Source organism: Sinohyriopsis cumingii, chromosome 13 (assembly GCF_028554795.1).
Source record: "Sinohyriopsis cumingii isolate HCF-2022 chromosome 13, ASM2855479v2, whole genome shotgun sequence".
NCBI lineage: Eukaryota > Metazoa > Mollusca > Bivalvia > Unionida > Unionidae > Sinohyriopsis > Sinohyriopsis cumingii.
In genome coordinates this window covers 8,648,747-8,669,149 of record NC_142973.1, presented here as the reverse complement: position 1 = coordinate 8,669,149, position 20,403 = coordinate 8,648,747, and the positions used below count along the sequence as shown (strand labels likewise).

Genomic DNA, 20,403 nt, shown 5'->3' with positions numbered 1-20,403 from the left:
ATAATGCGCTAACAGATGTTTATAACAGGTACATAGCTTGACAGCACTGCATAGAACAACGCGTATCTTATTGGTCTAAAAATCTATCGAAATTAGTAACTGGATATTGTACATGTTTGCGACCAATGCGAACAGGGGATTAAAGTAAATGCAGCAAACAAGGCACCTAAGTCTTTCTCCTTTCCCTGTTCTGCGTCAACGAATCAATTTTGCGCAGACAGTTTGTAATAAAAGCCGACGAAATAGTTCAATGCATGGTACTGGCTGTTAAAATGAAAAATGCCCGTTGAGTTTATTCCAGAAAAATATGAAACACTTTAAAGGGGAGAATTATACTGGCACATCCCTGTCTTCATTATAACAGAGTTTACGTTCTAGAAATGGAACAAAAATATGCACAATGGAACATCAAGCTTCTATGATGAGAAGAAAAGACATAGTCGACACAGTACCTCGTTACCGATATTAGAGCATGGGTAGTCGACACAGTACCTTGTTACCGATATTAGAGCATGGGTAGTCGAACTTTAAATTTTGTTGTGCAAGTTTTACTAGGCGATAATTTCATGCTCATGTCCTCAATGAATTCGTTTTTCGACTTAGCAATCAAGAACTGGTAAAATGTCCACAAAATCAAAGCTATCCGTTGGACATTAAATGTGTAAAGACGGAAATCAAAGGATAGATTGATATATCTGATTCTTGTTTTACTCCAGTTAATTGGGACATTGACATGTCATGACGTAGTTACTAACATGCCATGACAGAGTCAATTAACATGCTATGAAAGAGTCATTAACGCGCCATAACAGAGTCATTGACTTGCCTTAATAGTCACTGACATGCCGTAGAACATGGACCGGGATTAAGTTTCAACATGCAAAACTTGAAAGGAGCGCTGTATTCCTCACATTATTGCATATAAATTCTCTCTTCATATTAAACCATTTGTGGAAGTTGAGGGGTTGCGGGGACTGACCTTAAGCAACTCTAATTAAACAGCTAAAATGATCATCATAAAGACAATAGGAAAAAGTCATATCTATTATGCCTCGCAAGTTTGGCATTCAGAAATTTCTGCGGTTTTACAGACAAGCTGTAACGTTTGGTGGTCAAATTTAGCTGAAACATTATTAACCATATTTAATAGACTGATTCTATTGTCAACATCTTTCCTGTGATGTTAGAATAATTATGTGATAGTCCTCGTTCATATTTAATAGACTGATTCTATTGTCAACACCGTTCCTGTAATGTTAGAATAATTATGTGATAGTCCTCGTTCATATTTAATAGTATATGTGTGAAACATTATGTCATACAGCAACAACAAAAACAATAAAAGCAGTGAGGAAACAATTTTCCACGAAAATCCTCCACCCCCGTCCCAGCCACTCCCTGTCTCCAATCAGAATACCGCCATTCTGTGTCACAATATTATTGATATTATTGATTGATAATATAAATTGACAAATTCATAGACATTGTACAATACAAATTGAAACGTCTGAAATATAATGACTGAATTATGCATCTCTGTACTTGTGGTCCATAACTCAATAGTTAGCCTCGGGTAACGATGTAATTATTAGTCCCGAAGTCAGTAGTTTTCTTGTTTGCCTCTGGTAAGGATGTAATCACTAGTCGTTCTTCTATTGGACTTTGACATTTTATGTAGAATTTGTTCAGTTGATTATCAACCTCATCTGTTTTAATTGCAAGGATAATCATGTTCTTTGTGTACACATGTCGTTATCTTAACCGTATTTTAAAGTATTGAAATTAATGTTAAATCCGATCAGTTGTTTGTGTTTACGTTCGTGTCACACGAATCTATGCTTATAAATCGATTGATTACTCTCTGAGGAACTCTTTAGTGCTGATTATATTTTTTGAGGAGGATAAATATATCCGAACGGTGCGGTATGATAATTTAAATATTTCGTTTTCATTTCTTGTCTCTTTTTTATTACATAGTAAACTTTGTTGTATACGAAATTTGGTATTTTTTTATTCTTTTGTTGAGGTTTTTTAATCTTGCGCATGTTTTGGGTGACTAACTTCAAACGTATTGTGCTTTCTTGCATTTCGGCAACTCAGTCAGACTCAGTGCATACGTTGTACATATGTATCAGTAGTCTGATATTCTGCCGTTTTCACAGCGTTTCGAACGTTGTGAAAAGGCGGGGCACTGCATACAAATTTATAAGAATTGTATACTGCATGGCGGGTGGGCCCTAATAATCATGTTCAATTAGGCGAACGAGATGTGGATAGTCAAGTGCTTTCTTTTTTGCTTGCCGAATCAGGTTAGACGCCAGAGAAGTATCGAGTTTATTGATGCGCCACCTTTCATGTAGGCAGATAAACGGTGATTTAGTCATATGACATAATATTTATTTTCCAAAAAGCAAACTATCTTAATAATTTTGTTTTAGAAATCCTTAAGACATAAAATTATAAAACCAGAATATAGAGATTACATTTTAAAATTTAACATAATTGCAGAATTTTATGATCCACTCTTTGCGTGATAGAGATTGTTGCTTATCGAAAGGCTATCCATGTCTCTCCATACGGGTGATTTTTTTTCTCTTCCAACGTAGAAAAAGGAGCACGAAATTTCTAAATAAAACACCAACTGAATGCTTGCCAATTATGATACCAGGTGAATGCCGTTTGTAAATACGACTCTTAAGAGCACTTCGATTAAAACAATGACAATCCACTGTTTGAAAACGTGACCAGTTTCCTAACTTTTGTCATGGCCGTCATTGAAAGGAACAATGTTGATGTGATTTCCGAATGACGTTTCCTCTATTCGATGTACTCAACACACACCTTATTGCGTAAGTATGCCTAAAACTTCATGATTAGCTCAAAGTGCGGATCTGAAAGCGAGTGTCATGACATTGGCAGTCAAGTTTTCTCTTTCATTAGTAGATTGCATCTAGAAGTTCGTTCCGTTCAACGTGTTTCGTGAAACCACGTGTAACACAAGTCGGAAGCAGGCGTGGGAAATCATGTGTCATGTCGATAAATAGGTTGGTCCAATATCCATCTTCAGTTAGCGACCAATCTTGATGCGCACATCTAATGTCTCAGCCGTCGATATTGGAGCGATACGCTTGTCACGCGCAAGGTTCATCAACAGAGACGTGCCTCACATCCACTTACGCACATAACCTCATCGGAAATTGTTCACTCCTTTATGTTTCGGCTCGAAAGGGGGTTAGAAGGGACCAGCACGAACTGAAAGAACTCACCCTTTCTGAGTGACATGAACTTACGAATTCTGGTTTACCTAACAACTCTTCTTGCAACATTTTTCATTACGAAGAGTGCAGGTAAGATCTAATTATTTTGATCATACATTTGGACAGTTTAATTAATATTTGTATGTCCATACTTTATAATTCCGATAAAACTTGGGGAAGTAAGGTGAAAGAATTCATAGTTTGTATTACAGTTTCATCGTACTGTTTCGTATCAGAATATTGGTGTAGTATTTACACGTTTTAAAATTCGGATGCATTAGCTTCAAGAACAAACCCTGCATATAACGAAACTGTAACGTTGGGGATTTTATTTTTTTTTAAAATAGGACTTTACACTGAAAGTTTATTTTGAATGATATAAAAGTAATGCTGAAATGATATAGCCTATAGTAATGTATTGATTACAAGATAGTGAGCCCCACACCCTTTTGATCTCACGTTTCCTCCTATATCTAAAAGTTCAAAGGAATTGTATTGTAAATATTGGTGCTACAATTTACCTTGTTCGTAAATTGAACGCTTGCTATTCATTAATTTTGAGGTCTGTGTAACTTCCCAATTCACTGAGTACAAAGTATACCGTCGATAACATAGATACAGTACTTATTTCATCTGCTAGAGACGAAATCTTTGCGAAATTGAAACGACAACAACAAAAAGCAGCGAGACTCAACTTATTTTCCTATACCGAATAGTTAAATATCGTAGCAAGTAATTCAATATTCATCAATGCATATGGCTTCATAGGTTCAAATGCACACAAAAGATGTAAGAAAAGGAATACGTTTGATTTCTCATGGTATATTACCAGGCCTCTTGGCCAAATGAAAAGTTCTATCAATTCCTAAATGCCTAATGTGAAATAATACATGATTGTAATTCAGATTGAACAACATCTCCTTACAGATGTCCCTCTATCATACGTTCATATTATCTGTACATCGCCCCATACATCGTTTTCGTACCCGGACTAGATCAAATCTTTAAATGGTAAATCGTTTGAATGCCTGGACTGGGTAAAATCTTTAAATGGTAAATCGTTTTAATGCCTGGACTGGGTAAAATCTTTAAATTGTAAATCATTTTAGTGCATAGACTGGGACAAATCTTTAGATGTTAAATCATTTTAGTGCCAGGAGAGGGCCAAATCTTCAGGTGGTAAATCATTTTAGTGCCTGTACTGGGTCAGATTTTAAGGTGGTAACTCAATATAATGCCTAACTAGACCAAATTATCATATGATCATTTTAGTGCCTGGACTAGGCCAGGTCAATAAATGGTAAATCATTTTAGTGCCTGGACTAGGCCAGGTCAATAAATGGTAAATCATTTTAGTGCCTGAAAAGGCCAGATCTTTAAGTGCTAAATCATTTTAGTGCCTGAACTGGACCAAATATTTGGGTCTTAAATCATTTTAGTGCCTCGACTAGGTCAAATCTTCAGGGCCACAGCAAATGACAAGTACGTGAATGGATTTGGGAATTTAAACCTACTTATCCCACGATTAGTAACTTTTTTGAGTTTTTGCTTGGTATATACCCTATCCAATATCGTATAAAGATACCCTTTAGTAATGTTTTGTATGTTTGCTTTCCATGCTTGGTTCATCAAATTCGTCCCCATCCTCCACTGACATCAACCTTTTAGTGAAAATAAAGCAAATCTTCACACGAAATACTTCATGATATGCACAAAAACTCGTAAAAGTATACGAAAATAATTCACAAATTTATCATAAGATATCCACAAGACATCCTTAGATAAACCAATGTTAAACGTTGGCAGGTTCCTTTATTCTACATCTAAAGAAGCGCGATTAGTTTTACCTTCCTTCTGACAAATTGAACTTTCTATACTCCAAACATTAAAATCATCTACATGCAATTTATCATCAGCATGAGGTAAATTCTTCCTACTTATTTCAAAATTATACATTTCGACATTTTGGACTCCTAGCGTAGAGAAACGATGACAACATTAATAATGGATTGTAAGCGTGCACACAAGATGCTAAGATTAACAGTGGAGAAAAGACGCCAAAAATTAATAGTAAACTGTTAGCGTGGAGTAAGTATTCGAAGAATAAAGGAATTCTATACATGAAAAGAAATCCGCAAATTTGCCAATTCCGTCGCAAAGCTGCAAATAAAAATTCCAAAATTAGTGGAAAAATCCATCACTGTGGTTACATTGGTACTTACTAAGGTCCCCTCTGATATTCATTAGTCAAATACGATTATTTAATTTGCTTTGAAATATCATAAGACGTAATTGCAGAACGAGTTATTACTTTTATCTGACTTTGGTTATATTCAGTAATATACCAGTCTGATTGTAATCGAGATACCCACTACAATAGAGACCTAACGGATATCACTACGAGGTAATGTTCTCTTGCTCTTTAGATTCACCAATTAAATTACAGCTATCACATTTATGCACGTGAAACACTTAATTCGGAGCATATCGTGACGATCGATAACCCTCCCTAGCATGAAAAACGGCACTATTTCAGACGGGTTACTAAAATTAAGTGGACCTGGAATTAACAAGGTCGGCAGAGCATGAACCTTAATCATTGCCTGTCAGAGCTATCTCATCTGTAATCAAATTGATAATGAAATGTGAGCAAGCAATGCGATAAAATTTGTGATCAAACCAGGGGAGGATCCAGAAATATTGTTAGGGGGGAGGATACACATGTAGGCGAGGTGTCTGTAAAACAGAACCCGCCATGAAGGCCCAGGATACGAAGCCCCCGGAAGCTATTGCATTTTAAGCGTTTCCGGCCATATTTTCAACCATATAAAGCAAAGATAAGTTACTCTAGGAAACGTTTCGGTTGTTCACGCTCATTGCTCCTCACCTCCATCCCCACCCCACCCCAGCCCCGTATCCGCCCCTGCGTTCGGAATCAGTATTGGCAAATGAGATGTTTCTGTACGTATTTTTCTTTTTTTATCTTTTTTCCATATGCTTTTACGGATTACTTATTGTTCTTACAAACGAAAGTATGAAATTTGTCTTATGCCACTGACATGTTATGTGCATCTTGACAACTATTAATGTTTTCGCATTTTTTATTCAAGTAGTTTCCTTCTTAGAGACCATTAAATGCAAGAGGTAGCAAGTATCCCTTCTTGAAAATGATTTATTTCGTTTATAATAAAAAGATATATAGGACGAAAAGCGGTATATAGGGAAGGAAGAATAAAATGTTCAGATAGATACATTTACATCACTCAGAAAGGTTGCACTAACAAAAATGACACGTTCAGTGTCCAAAATGTAAACATTCGTTTTCCTTAACAATACAGGAATCTTACATTTCCGTTGCTGTCCCATATGACATACCTTCTGTACAGATTCATACAATTATTTATTGTATATCACATTGTTAAACAATGTAAACTACTCCTACAGACTGGTTAAATTTAGTTCATTGAGAAATGAATGAAACTCCATTAACCATTCAAATATAATGCTGTGATATAATGTCAATGCTCTTCAATAACGCCATAAGGTTTTATTCTCAATATGTACTCAGTTCAAGTTCAAGTTTAGTGGGTTGCTAAATAATACAAACCTACTTTTAGACTTAATAAATTTAAAGAATTAATATTTAAAATAGTATGTTCCTATGGAAACTCAGAATAGAAAGGTTATTGGGGTTTTTGTATTTCCATTTTGTTATGTATATCCAAAATATTGATCAGACTATTCTCTTTCTTTCTCTTTCTACCTTTTACTTTATACATTTTTCTTTCTATCTTTTCGTACTATCTTTCTCTTCCTAAATTTCTCTTTCTATCTTTCTCTCTCTACCTCTATCGCCGCCATAATTATAATACAAAAATGATGAAATTATTTCCAAATTTATGAAGACATGTTTTATACGGTATAGATTCGTCTATTATTCCTTGTTCTGAAACAAAACACTCAGATTCAACATTGGTTTCGTCATTGTCTGTATTAATGTCACGTTTGCTCAAAGCCAGTTCTTAAGTCGTATATAAACTAAAGTATTAGTACAAGCCAATGGTTGCTGTCTAAACATGCCGCAGGTTAGAGTTAATCTCTTACGCAAGGTTAATGTGACCAGAGAGACGACCCGGCATCTTGAATCGGCATAGATGTTAGATCGAGCGACTTCCCACCTAGGTGCTACAGCTTTGTCCAAGATCAGAGGAACCGCGAGGGAACCGGTGCGTGTTCTAAATCCGTCCTCACGTGGACAGACGGCGAGAAGGACATTATCCGCTAAGTTGATTGGATCGAATCAAACCGACATCCAGTCGGAATTGAGACGGAGGGAATGGTAACAATTTCGATCCGAATTATAACTTCTAACTAGCAAGCGTAAATGTAGTTCTCCTGGGAATATTGCTGAGCAAATAGGATTACATAAAGCAGCAAGAACAACAACAACAACAAGCACCACTAGGAAAAATACAACAACAACAACAGCAAGATGATCAGAAACAAGTAGAAAAACAGGAACATCAACACCATGTAGAAAAACAAGACGTAGAACAAGGACGACAACAAAAGGCATCAGAATGGACAAAATAAACTCCAACAACAGCAAGAAAAACAGAAACAACAGACAGAGCGACAAAAACAACACAAAATGCAAGAAGCTAAAAGCTCACAAAGTCGGTATAGAGTCGAGGAGGTGGTGGAAAAGGAGTCAAGGAGGAGAAAGTGGAAAAGGAGAAGCATAAAGAAGTCGAGGAGGTGAAGGAATTATGAAAAAGACGGGAGGAAAAGGAGAAGGAATGTAGGAATAGGGGCGAATAATACACGCATGAGTAGAATATAAGGACCGGTGGAAAGCTCTCTCACACTACAAATCAAATGATGTAATAGGCTATAACAGGGTCGAGATGAAGGAGAGTAGTTGGGAAATTTTAATCATTTGATTATTGAATTGTCATTAAATTGTTATTAATTGAATTTCACTTGTTTGTATATTCAATCATGTAACCGTCGGCATTGCTAATTGGGGGCTCGGAGATTTACATCTGTCTTTCTCTATTTCCAACCAAAATCTAGCCTGGGTGGGACTTCTATGATAATTTAAATAAATATTGGAAGCACCCCACCCCACACCTACCACATAACAGCATAACAAACCCGACATGCCACAATTATCAAAAGCTTAAAAAATAATTTCCCAAGTTTTCTTTACTGATTATACTGAATATTTAATTCAAGACCTTGTATATTTTAGATATCGTTAAAATAACTTTTAATTCCCTTTATTTTGGTGTAAGATTGATGGCTGTAATTTGGATTATAGAGTTTACATCATCAGAAAGAGCAATGAATGAATTACCAAATATATAAAATGTATTTCAAAAAAGTTATTTGCTCTAAATTTTACAATTTACCTCTGAAGTCCAGGAAGTGAAAATGACCAAGCGGAACTAGCTTTTTTTAATTATTTTTTTAAAGGTGCACATATGAAGTAAGGTAAAGCTGTATACTCTATTATACCCATCAATCTTATACCAAAATAAAGGGAATTAAAAGTTCTTTGAACAATACCTGAGATATATAAAGCCTTTTTTAAAAATATCTAGTATAACCAGTGAGGAAAACGGGAAATTCGTTTTCTTTTAAAAAATCGAACCATATGCAAAATACGAAACTGTCGAGCGCCATCATAGCCTACCTTGTACCGAAAACAACACTTTATCCATTCGTAAAAGAAAAACAACGTCATCTTTTGTATTACTGTTGACAATATTTTAATCATTGCATATAAATGCCGATACTATTTTGATCACTGTAATTAAATGCCGATACTATTTGAATCATTATATATAACTATACTATTTTAATAATTTAACTAAATGCCGATAATATTTTCAACATTGTAACTAAATACCGATACTAATTTAATCATTGTAACTAATTTAATCTTTGTAACTACATACCGATACTAATTTAATCTTGGTAACTACATGCCGATACCAATTTAATCTTGGTAACTACATGCCGATACCAATTTAATCTTGGTAACTACATGCCGATACTAATTTAATATTTTTTATATAAATACCGAGACTATTTTATTTATTTAATGTAAGTATTGATAATATTTTAATAATTTCACTGTTGGAAGTTCTATAACATTATCTAATATATTATTTAAGATTCTCCATTTCATAAACCTGACGAATAGTTCCGTTTGCATTTGTTTTCACAGAGATTTGTCGCTGCACTGTTGATTTCAAACATTCACGGTTTAAAACATTATTCAATTATTTCTTCCGACATTGTAGTACTTTGTAAATATTAAATTGTATTTAATGTTTGTATGTATAGGAATTAGTTAAGCCTGAAATACATCTAAAAAAAACATTTTATCTATCCAAATTTTAAATAAAGTCTTTGTGCAGCAAGGTCAAACAAATTGATGCGCGGAATTATACCCAAAAAACTGTTCCCTAACGGGAAAATGCCCCTCTGTTCAGATGTCTTGCGAATATTCTCTGGATGGATATTTTCTCTTCACCATTAATACTTTTTTGACTGCCGACTTCCTCCAAAGACTGAACGATGGTTCACTTTAAAGATGGTAACAAAAGGGTACAATTAAATTACCTCAGACAAAAGGGTACGATTAAATTACCTCATTTTCATTATTAATTATGTTTAATACGTGTATTTTTGATGTCGCGATATTGTAACCAATAAATGCGAACTAAGCACAAAGTAGAATATAGGGAACTTGTGATTAATACGTTACATTGCATCGTAAATTTCCTCATTAACGTTGACAACTTAATTCAGTCCCGCCTGTAATCATGGGCACATTTGACATCTTTGAAAATTATTAGCGTCAAAAATAACTAAATCATAATGTTGAGGGTTGGGTTGATTAAAATGAATATACAACTATAATTTATAACGCATTCGATACATAATCTCCTGAGTACCACACTACTTTTGCACTAGTACTTGAAATTATCATGAAAAACATGCGAGGACCACACTTGCAAATTGAAATTATCATGAAAAACATGCGAGGACCACACTTGCAAATTGAAAAGTGTTAAGCTTTTACATGAGAGACGAAATGAAAATCTTCCCTTATTAATGGCAGTGCTCCAAAAGTGGAAAAGTATTATTTTTTAGTAGGATAATTTGGCATATCAGATGTTTCAATAACTCTTGGCTTCTTGGCTAAATGACTTTGGAATCACCCACGCCAAATATGCCAATCTTGAAACCCTTCCCTTACAACAAAAGTGAATGGCAAGACTATCAGATTTAATATCCGATCGCTATATAAATCAGGTGCCAATAGTTATAAACTTCACACAATATTAGGGTTCAGACATGAAGGGAATCATTCTACTCATTATCTACGTGGGACAGTTTACTGTTTGGACTTTACGGATGATCACGGTATATGATATAAGGAGTAGAGATAAGCTTGCTTTCCCACAGGACCTTATAGACCTTGTTTTAGAGGTTCAGTCTCGTGTTGGAAAGGTGTCATTTAAACATCACCCTGAAGATCTTGAAGACGGTAAGTTTTTCAGTTTTATTTTAAAAAAACGAACAAACCATCTCAACTCGTTCGCTGCTTTAGATCTGAAATTTAACTCCTTGGTGTAGCTGCAAACAAACATGTATTGTGAACGCCATATTTAATGAGGAATTTTCAATGGGAATCGATCCGCAAACTTAAATAGATGAGAAATTATTTTACGAAGAATTAAAATAACGGCAGCAGCGGCCTATGCGAGGGGCGAAGGGTGCTGTCGCACACGGCTTGCAAGCTTGAGTGCGTGTGTGTGTGTGTGTGTGTGTGCGACAGAGAGAGAGATATAGAGTGAGAGAGAGGGTTTGTTTAAAACATATTATAATTAAAGCAGATTATTTAAAAATAAATTGGATTCTGAAAACAAACCTGTATTTTTCTTCGAATATTTAGCAGAATTTCTTCAGTGATAAAGAATTTAAATTTGGGGGGACCAATCTCCAAATGGGTAAAAATTTAAACTCTGGGGGACCAATCTCCAAATGGGTAAAAACGGATCTGCGAATTTTAATAGCCGTTAACATGTCTGATGTCGGAAATCATGCAGGCGCGAACCGAAATTTTTTCACGGTACAAAGCAATGGTGCTCGGGAAGCCATGAACTCAAATGATTTAAGACGATCTTCACAATTGTGGAACAAATATGAATTATAGTAGTTAAGTACTTTTTACTTTCCTTGTAATTCATCAAAATATAAATGAGACAGAATAGATTGGTAGATTTTGACATTGGACGTGATTCAGTGAAACGTTCAGTGATAGTGAATTCGAACAGGGTAGCATTGGAAAGTATTTTAAGTACCCGATTTCGAAAGGTTAGTAACTAGGGGCGTACCAAACAATGCTCCGTTTGGTTCTTAAAAGCGCCTTGACATTCATTCGTTGTAGCAAGATCTCAAAAGTCAAGACAACAACAACAACAACAACAAAATAAAAAATTCCACCTTGTTTTTACAGATAATTTTTTCATTCTACAGTATCTCAAGTTTTCTCCAAAGAAATTGAAGATTTTACACAAGTATCTTCAACAAGCTGTGTATTGTCTGTAACATACATATTTAACTTGGTGTCGTTTTAGTATTAAAAAAAAGCTGAAAGTTGGTTAAACAGGTCAGCTTTAAAACTAAACACGGTGTAAATTTAAAAGGATATGCTAGGATACACGCAGTGACATGGAAAATTGTTATTCACAAAATTGTAGTTATTTTATTATTCGTAACACTTACCTTGAAGAGCTGCATGAATGTAGATGACGAATGTATAGTGGTCCCACTAGTGTAATAATGACAACTCTAGTGTAACAATGACAACTCTAGTGTAATAATAACAACTCTAGTGTAATAATGACAGCTCTAGTGTAATAATGACAACTCTAGTGTAATAATGACTCGAAAGAGAGATAACCCACAGATGAGAGGCCACTGTATTAATGCACCACGGCGATATATATTTATTATTTACATAGTGTCGGTGCTTGTGTTTCTGGGTATCTTTTATCTCCGGCAGATGCGAAGGACATTTTTCTTGGTGTTAATGATAACCTGAACGAAAATAAACGACAAAATGTCACGAAAACGTTAACGTAAATAAGAAAAATTAGCCTCACGAGACACCGAAATAAGACATAAACTCGTGCACAGATTACAGGAAAAGTGACAGGCGCACGGTGCTGATACATTGGTTTTGCACTCCGTCAGTAGAGGCTACACACTTTTATAAGTTCATCCTTTCATTAAAGAAGACGTGATCTCGTGAAGAGTGTATCATCGGGAACTTTTTCTTCTGTTATTTTCTAAAGTTGTTATTCACAAAAAGATAAGTGACACATACATGTAATCGAAGACATATATAACACATTATATATTTCTCTCGTGTAATCTGTCTGCGTGGGTTCGAGTCTAGGATTCGGCCAATGTGAGTGTGTGAGAAAGCTGGTCAGTAGCTTCTCGTGGGTCGATGGTTCTTCCTGGGGTTTTCACGGGTTCTTCCTCCACCATTAATACTGGCCGCCATGCATAGCCTATCGTGTGCTGAAAAATGTCGTTAAACCCCACAACAACAACAACAACAACTCTCGTGTAATACATTAACCATTGGAGCAGTATTTCAACGACTTTTCAGTAAAAGAGGACAAGAAATGTCAGCCGTTTTAGACAATTCTTTTGGTGTGACCCTAAGGTGAGAGGACACACACACACACACACACACACGCACGTACATGCATGCATGCATACATACATACATACATACATACATATTTGAATTGTCTAGTGGTTTTAATTGATTTTAATGTTCTCGTACTCCTATGCTAGAATGTGCTGTTTGAGAACTCTGTGTGTGTGTGTGTGTGTGTATGTGTGTGTGTGTGTGTGTGTGTGTGTGTGTGTGAAACAGGATTTGATCAAAAATGGACCAATCTACATACTTAACCTTCATCATAAACTTGCCATTATCTATACGGTTTCAGACAAATAATGATTTTTTTACTGTCTCGTAAGGGTACCCAGCACAGCTTTTAACGTCCTGTATATCTTAACATGACGCTATGCGATCATGCTGTCGTACAGACTCTAGATTCATAACCCAAATCCCTTTTGTTTAGTTATATTGTCTAACTTATCAGAAATGTTCTATATCCGTGACCCAGATCTTGAAAGATTTGCATGTTTAATAAGGCCACGTTCTTCATCTGTCTAATTTGGCCACGGTCTTCATCTGTCTGATAAAGCCACGGTCTTCATCTGGCTAAGAAGGCCACGGTATCCATCTGTCTAATAAGGCCACTGTCTTCATCTGTCTGATAAAGCCAGGTCTTCATCTGGCTAATAACGCCACGGTATTCATCTGTCTAATAAGGCCACGGTCTTCATCTGTCTGATAAAGCCAGGTCTTCATCTGGCTAATAAGGCTACGGTCTTCGTCTATCTCTCCTAAAATTGTTACATTATTCCTGAACTTTATTTATGTCATCTCTGTAGCCAACGGTTTTTATTTATAATCTATTTTAGTGTGTGTGTCTGTCTGTCTGTGTCTGTGATTTGGATTTTTAAAGTAGCTCTAAAAAAATTTCAATCTACGATGTCTGCAGTTTGCCAGTTCTTAGTGATGTCTGCAGTTTGGCAGTTCTTAGTGATGTCTAGTACTGAGACATCAAGCCGCAGACATGTAGCATGATGTCCCATCCAGTCACATTATCCTGACACCAGGCCGACCAGCCCTAACACTAACCTACTAATGATGAGCGCCAAGCGAGGCAGCTGTTAGTACCATTTTTGTAAGTCTTTGGTATGACTAGGCCGAGGTTCAAACCCTCGACCTCCCGCTTCCGAGGCCGACGCTCGCACGTCACCGGAGCAGTCCTATGCAACAAGTGACTTTTGAAATACCAACAGGTTGCAGAATATTAATTTTGATCCAAATACCAGTTTAAAACTAAGGTAAAGCGCACAATGTACGTTTTAACCTTGAATTAGCTGCGACATCTCAACTTCCTTAAAAAGCAAATAGTGCTCTACATTTTATTACAGTTAATTGCTACACTTAAAAAAGCAGATAGTTGTCATTAGGGGTAATAAGAGCAATCTAATTAAAACGAACCTGCCAGTTCCAACAGAGGTAAGTGACGAACTATGCAATGCAGTATTTTCAATAATGATCTCAATACAGAGGAGCAGACGATTAGAGAAAACATTTTAGGTCTGTCATCCTCGGCAAGGTGCAGAAGTAATGTTTTCTGGTTTATTATTTTTTCATTCAAGTGTTTATTTCATTTTAGTTAGCCTTTAAAATTTTATTACATAACTTGAGTGTCTGAGAGAGAGAGAGAGAGAGAGAGAGAGATAGAGAGAGAGATCAATACTTCTATTGGACATGCATGACTAAAAAGTTTTTGTCAAGTCGGCGCTTTGTTTTGTGTTTAATGTATGCCTTGTGTTTTGTAATTGCCTTGGGTGAAGACTCTGCAAGGGTCTAACAAGCATGAGCATGATAAATCTACTTTGGCACTGTTCTTTGTCAGATATTTCAGATTTTATTTCTTAAAGGGGTGTCTTTTCTTTCTTGGACCCCAAATAAGACAAGATTTACTCAGTGTCAAACATTCTTTTATAGTTCATTCATGGAATCCAGAATGGATTTTTATGGATAATTTCAGAAAAAAAATGATTGCAACTGATTTTGGCATTCTGTACTTGTACATCTAGTATAGTGAAAGCTTCCTGGAGCGAAATAACTGATATGTAAGCATTGTGATCAACACGATCATCAATCCATTCATTCATTCAAAACAAATGGTATTTACCGTCAATGGTAAATAAATAAAACAACTGGTAAATAAAAATGACATCGTTCACAAAGCTGTCATTCTAATTTAGCTGCAACTTTCTGCATCGGTTATGTACACAGATCTACATAGTTCCCTGTTCCAAAATGAAAGAGTTCGACTCCGAACAAAACACGAATCTGAGTTGGGTATTTATAATACTTATCTCTTTAACGCTTTCCAGTTTTGTTTTCGCTATCCAGCGTGAATTTAAGCAAAGTTAGACTGGAATCTTTGTAAGTTCGATTCAGTACAACAAAGAATATCAACAGATGTCAGTAAAAACACCTAAAATAGATCCACTCTGGGCATGCAGTACAAATATACGGACTGAACGACTGCATTGAGCTATGGATTAATCATGTCAGTTTAAATGGGTATGTAATAAAATAATATCTTGGAACTACTTCTTGTTTCACAACTCTCCACTGTGTCCTTCACCCGGTTCATTTTACTTATGTCAAACAAGTATTGCACTAACTCTGGTCGCCTGATTTCACGGCAAAACAATAAAATACGACAACTATACATTTAAAGTGACGTTAATGTTGTATTGATATTGATGCTCTGTCATATCGCGTACTAATGGTCGTACTGTGATCATTATGACAGCCATGATGGAGCCAATAAAATAATAATATCAATCGCAGTTGACATTGAGTTTGCGCAGAAAGGACAGTAAATAATATGCCCCTTTAAAAGTACATTCATCTTGTCCGTCAAGCTGTCATATCGCAATTGTTTCTGGCGATAACGAAGCCAAACCTTATTCATAATATATTTGTTTTAAAAAATCTTTTACTTAATGGAAAAGCGCAAAAATTGAAAACAAATTTTCTGTGTATTATCTTTATGGGAATACATTATATTTCGTTCCTTTTGGTATGCAACCTTTTAACTTTGAAAAGGGTTGCTTTGGATTATGTTTTCATCTTCGCTAGCCAAGGTTCCTATATTGTATTTCAACCCTATCTACACCTTGGCGTATGGAGAAGATATTTATGTGCTTCGGGTCTGTGTAATTCATTGGCATCCAATCAAAATTAACTTTTTCAAATTGTTCCAACATGATCCAGACAAGGGAATCCACAACTAGAATGGACTCATAAATAAGGAATTTTCCAATGCCGATCCGCGTTTGTGTAAATACCTTTCACTCGAATAAAACATGTAATAGCGTATCTCTGGTACGTAGTCATACTTTCAATGTTAAACTTACAAAATACCCTTTGAAGTCAATTGCCTCCATAACTTTCGGTGGATGTACAATGCACCGCTGTTACGCGCTATTGGTTAGGTGACATTATATACTAAGGGGGGCAACTCATAAAATCCAGTAGATGTCACAGGGACAAAGTGCTATAATATATGTTCGATCTGCTAAGGTGTAGATAGGGTTAACATATCAGAACCTTGGTTAGCGAAGATGTTATGTTTTATGGTACAGCAACATATTAGGGTCATTTAGTACCGAGGCTAACGGAATTAAATGATTTTCCCAGAGACATACCACGGAAGTCGACCCTGGTTGATTCTAGGGGAGTATGATTTGGCGTAGATCGGCAAGGGAGTATAATTGGAGTGTTAGTGTCCGAGTGTCTTTAGGTGTACGTGTACAAAGTCGAAAAGAGAAAAGGTACATCGACACTGCTCCCATCTAACACTGCAACTAGGAGCAATGAAAACAACAACACTCAGAAGTTTCACAGCATTACCTCTGTCTCCGCACGAAGGCTGTGTGGCAAGTCAAGCCAAAACCAAAGAACACGTCCCTCACAGCTCATATATCGCTGCCTTACGGATGTTTTTGAACCTTGGATGGGGGGAGGGGGCGGACGGGGCTCTTGCTTCTGGCGCCAGAGCTCCTGGAGAGCCAAAACCACGGGCGCAAGAGGTCTTTGGGCGCCTAAACCTATGTGGGCCTTCATCGTTGCCCCGAGCGTTATTTACCCTAGTAGTACGCCACTGGGTCATCTAAACATATGTCGATCGTCTCCCCACATTAGTATACAGGCATGCTGAATGGATCCTACCTTACTTGATCATCACAGACAAGGGTTTAAAAAACAAATATTTAAAATATAAAAAAAACTACTGGAAAAGAACCAGTCAACGTATGGCATCTAAGGCGAGTTTCACTGTGACACCATCTGCATATTGTAACGTCTGCTACATGCACCCTATAAACATATCAGATCTACGCTGCATTACTGCAGGTAAAGATTTCTTTTCTTTTTCCTCCAGCATATGAGGCAAAATCTTCTCATTCTGCACTAAGGCCGTTGTAGAAAAAAGATTACAGCAAATACAGTGTAAATTTGACTCTGCTTTAGTGCATTGTAACTACAGTCTAAATTTGACTTTGCTTTAGTGCATTGTAAATACAGTATAAATTGACTTTGCTTTAGTGTTTTATGATAGAGAAACAAAAGCAGGTTATTTAGTGCCGATCAAGTGTGATGCAGTTTTCAAAGCTTACAATTTTCTCAAGGTAGCATGTTAATACCAAATTAAGAACGTTTTTGTGGGGTTTTTTTGGCAGTTGCATTATCCTATCAAAGGGGGGATAACCCGCAGTAAACAGTAGGACAAAATAAATTGTTTTAAAAAATAGATTAGGAAACAATGACCATTTCTTTTAAAGTCAAGATTAATTTCAATGTTGTGCAATAGTGGAAAATTTAACGCATATATCACGAGAGAGTTGTCATTTATTACCAGCTACTTTTCTCCACCACCTCCATTTCCTGCATCATCCAGGAAGTGTTGAGGAGCTGAGGAAATAGGTAAAGATCAACAATAAAGACAAATAGTTGATCCTTTCTCACTTTGGACGTATGGGTCTTGGAATTATGAATAAAATATCTTTCCTTCAGTTGTTTTGAAAGGTCACTCACATTAAGTACATTAGTCATATTTGTACAAGAAGAAAAGAAAGTGGTGATAAAATGGCCCTATAAAAGAAAGAAACGGTAAACTATCGTACAAAAAATAATTTTAAATCATCTTATATGATATAAATGAAAATACAGAGGTTAGTTCGTTCAACAATGTTAAAAAGCAACGATTTCTACAACTACACCATGTAAAGAAATTTCAGCCACAGTACATGAAAGTAGTATATAGTGCTGGCAGCATTATCTCTTTCGCGCATGTGGCAGCTGCAAACAACTTCATCTTACAACTATCACTCTGTCAGGAGTACGTAATATCTGTGGAGTGCAACTAATGAAGATACTTGCACATGCGCAGCGTGAACATAAGCCCAATCTCACATTGCAAATTGTGACAGGTACAAATCGCATTTTGAATACCTAAACTTAGGGCAAATTTTACACTCTTGGGAAGTTGGTAAATATCATTTGCATGGTGCTGTGTTATTTATGGCAAAGTCCATTAAATAAACTCATCTGTGAATAAATTAACATTTTCGAATATCGGAATTAAGATCCTATCGGTTTCCGCACAGGGGCTCGTTACAAACAAAATCTAGGGATCGGGGTTCTAACCTGTAATAATATAACACAAGGGAAGACACCGGTCCGCACCCCTCGGTAATTCCAACACTGCTAGTTTATCCTAATTGCGTCTGCTAATTTCCAACTTAGGCCAGTCGTAATCAAGAATAGTTCATTTTTCAAAACAGCTCGACACACTTCATTCAATTTGTGATATAATGGAGAAAATGCAATAATTGTTCGCCGATCTTAACGTTTGGACAACAACCCAACTCACAGTGCAATTTTGCATTCGAACAGTCTTGGATTTCACTACTGACCGAAAGGTAAGATCCAAACAAACTCGAGTGTGTATAAAATATTGAACACAATTTTACATTTAGATAATTAGCAGTATTTACGCGACTAATCTAATTTTACCATGGCACAATAAAATTGTCCATTTCTTTCTTTGCTATCGTCTGCTCGTATTTAGGGCTCAACTTTAAGATCTATCTATCTATCTATCTATCTATCTATCTATCTATCTATCTATACAAAGAATAAATCATTACAGGAATTTCACATTTGAAGTAAACATACTACATCAATATAAAATTACATTTTCTTATTTGATAAACTGTACTTTTATTTATAGTGCGCTTCTGCAAGGTTTCTTTTTTGAGGTCAATAAATTGGTATTACAATCAACTGAAAATATAAGAGTAAAACTAATTAAACTAGATAGTCTCGGTAACTCAATTGGTAGAACGGCCGAATTCGTAATCCAAGGGTCGCATATTTGATACCTGCCACGGCTGGCCAGGTTCGGCTGCCTCGTTGTGTCCTTGACAAAGACACTCATTTTCTATTGCATCGGTGTGATATTGCCAATTACGTGTCAGAAGTGACGCCAAAACAACAAACACGGTAACTTGCTCTATCTACGTTGCATTTAAATCATCCAGTCATAGTTTGTCCAAGTGAAACTACAGGTACTTGATAAAACGTAATGCGCTTGTTTGTGATTTCATACATACGTTCCATTGTTAATAGTGCATCAGATTTTCTACGTATTAAATATGAAAAACTTCTTAATATGATATAGGCTAGATATACATCCGAAACTCGTATTTATCTCTCGTCAAACTAATGTTATAGCATATGCACTCCATGCGGTACACAATACGATCGCGTGTACAAACTTGTGTGGCTTGGGTCATGAAATTACTCTGTGTGTGTGTGTGTGTGTGTGTGTGTGTGTGTGTGCGTGTGTGTGTGTGTGTGTGTGTGTTATAAGAGTTGGTAAAACTGCAATACCTGTATGAGGCTAGATGGAATATGCTGAAGAGAAATCGCCAATTATGAAATAATGTATGAATAAAGGACGTAACTAGTAGACAACTAAATTCTTCAAGTGGCTTGAATTTTTTTACAAAGCTTGGCAAGGATAAAAGTTACTGAGTTTATTTTCCTTTCATGTAACCTACATCCAGATGCAGTTGACACTGACCGTGAGAGAAGAGCATAGATGTGTTATGAATCACTGCAACTAGCCATGATATGCATAAGCGAGCTTTGTCTTTAAAATATTTTCAGTGGTTCAAAGTTTGCACCTCTACCAAGGATGTAGGAAATATATATTGTTGTGACATTGACCTTGGGACGGAGGTAGTGGCATGGCTGTATTATGCAACATACCAACATATTATGGCATATTTTGGCTGAAATTGGCCTTGAAATATACTCGGTGGTAAAATAATTAAAATTATAATCGAACAAGGATGCAAGTAATTGATTTAACTTTTC

The 20,403-nt window shown here is 36.1% G+C and overlaps 1 protein-coding gene across 2 annotated transcripts in view; it reads left to right on the top strand.

Moving 5' to 3' along the window:
* Nucleotides 1-2,996: 2,996 nt before the first annotated feature.
* Nucleotides 2,997-20,403, top strand: part of LOC149784918 (uncharacterized) — a 64,608-nt gene continuing 47,201 nt past the window's right edge. Inside the window, exon 1 of one of the 2 annotated variants that reach the window (XM_089931161.1) lies at nt 2,997-3,347. In XM_089931161.1, coding sequence (XP_089787287.1) covers nt 3,281-3,347 — 67 coding nt within the window. In that variant the 5' untranslated portion in view covers nt 2,997-3,280. Of the gene's footprint in view, nt 3,348-10,651; nt 10,822-20,403 lie in introns of those variants that run through there. The other variant, XM_089931160.1, reaches the window with a different exon arrangement.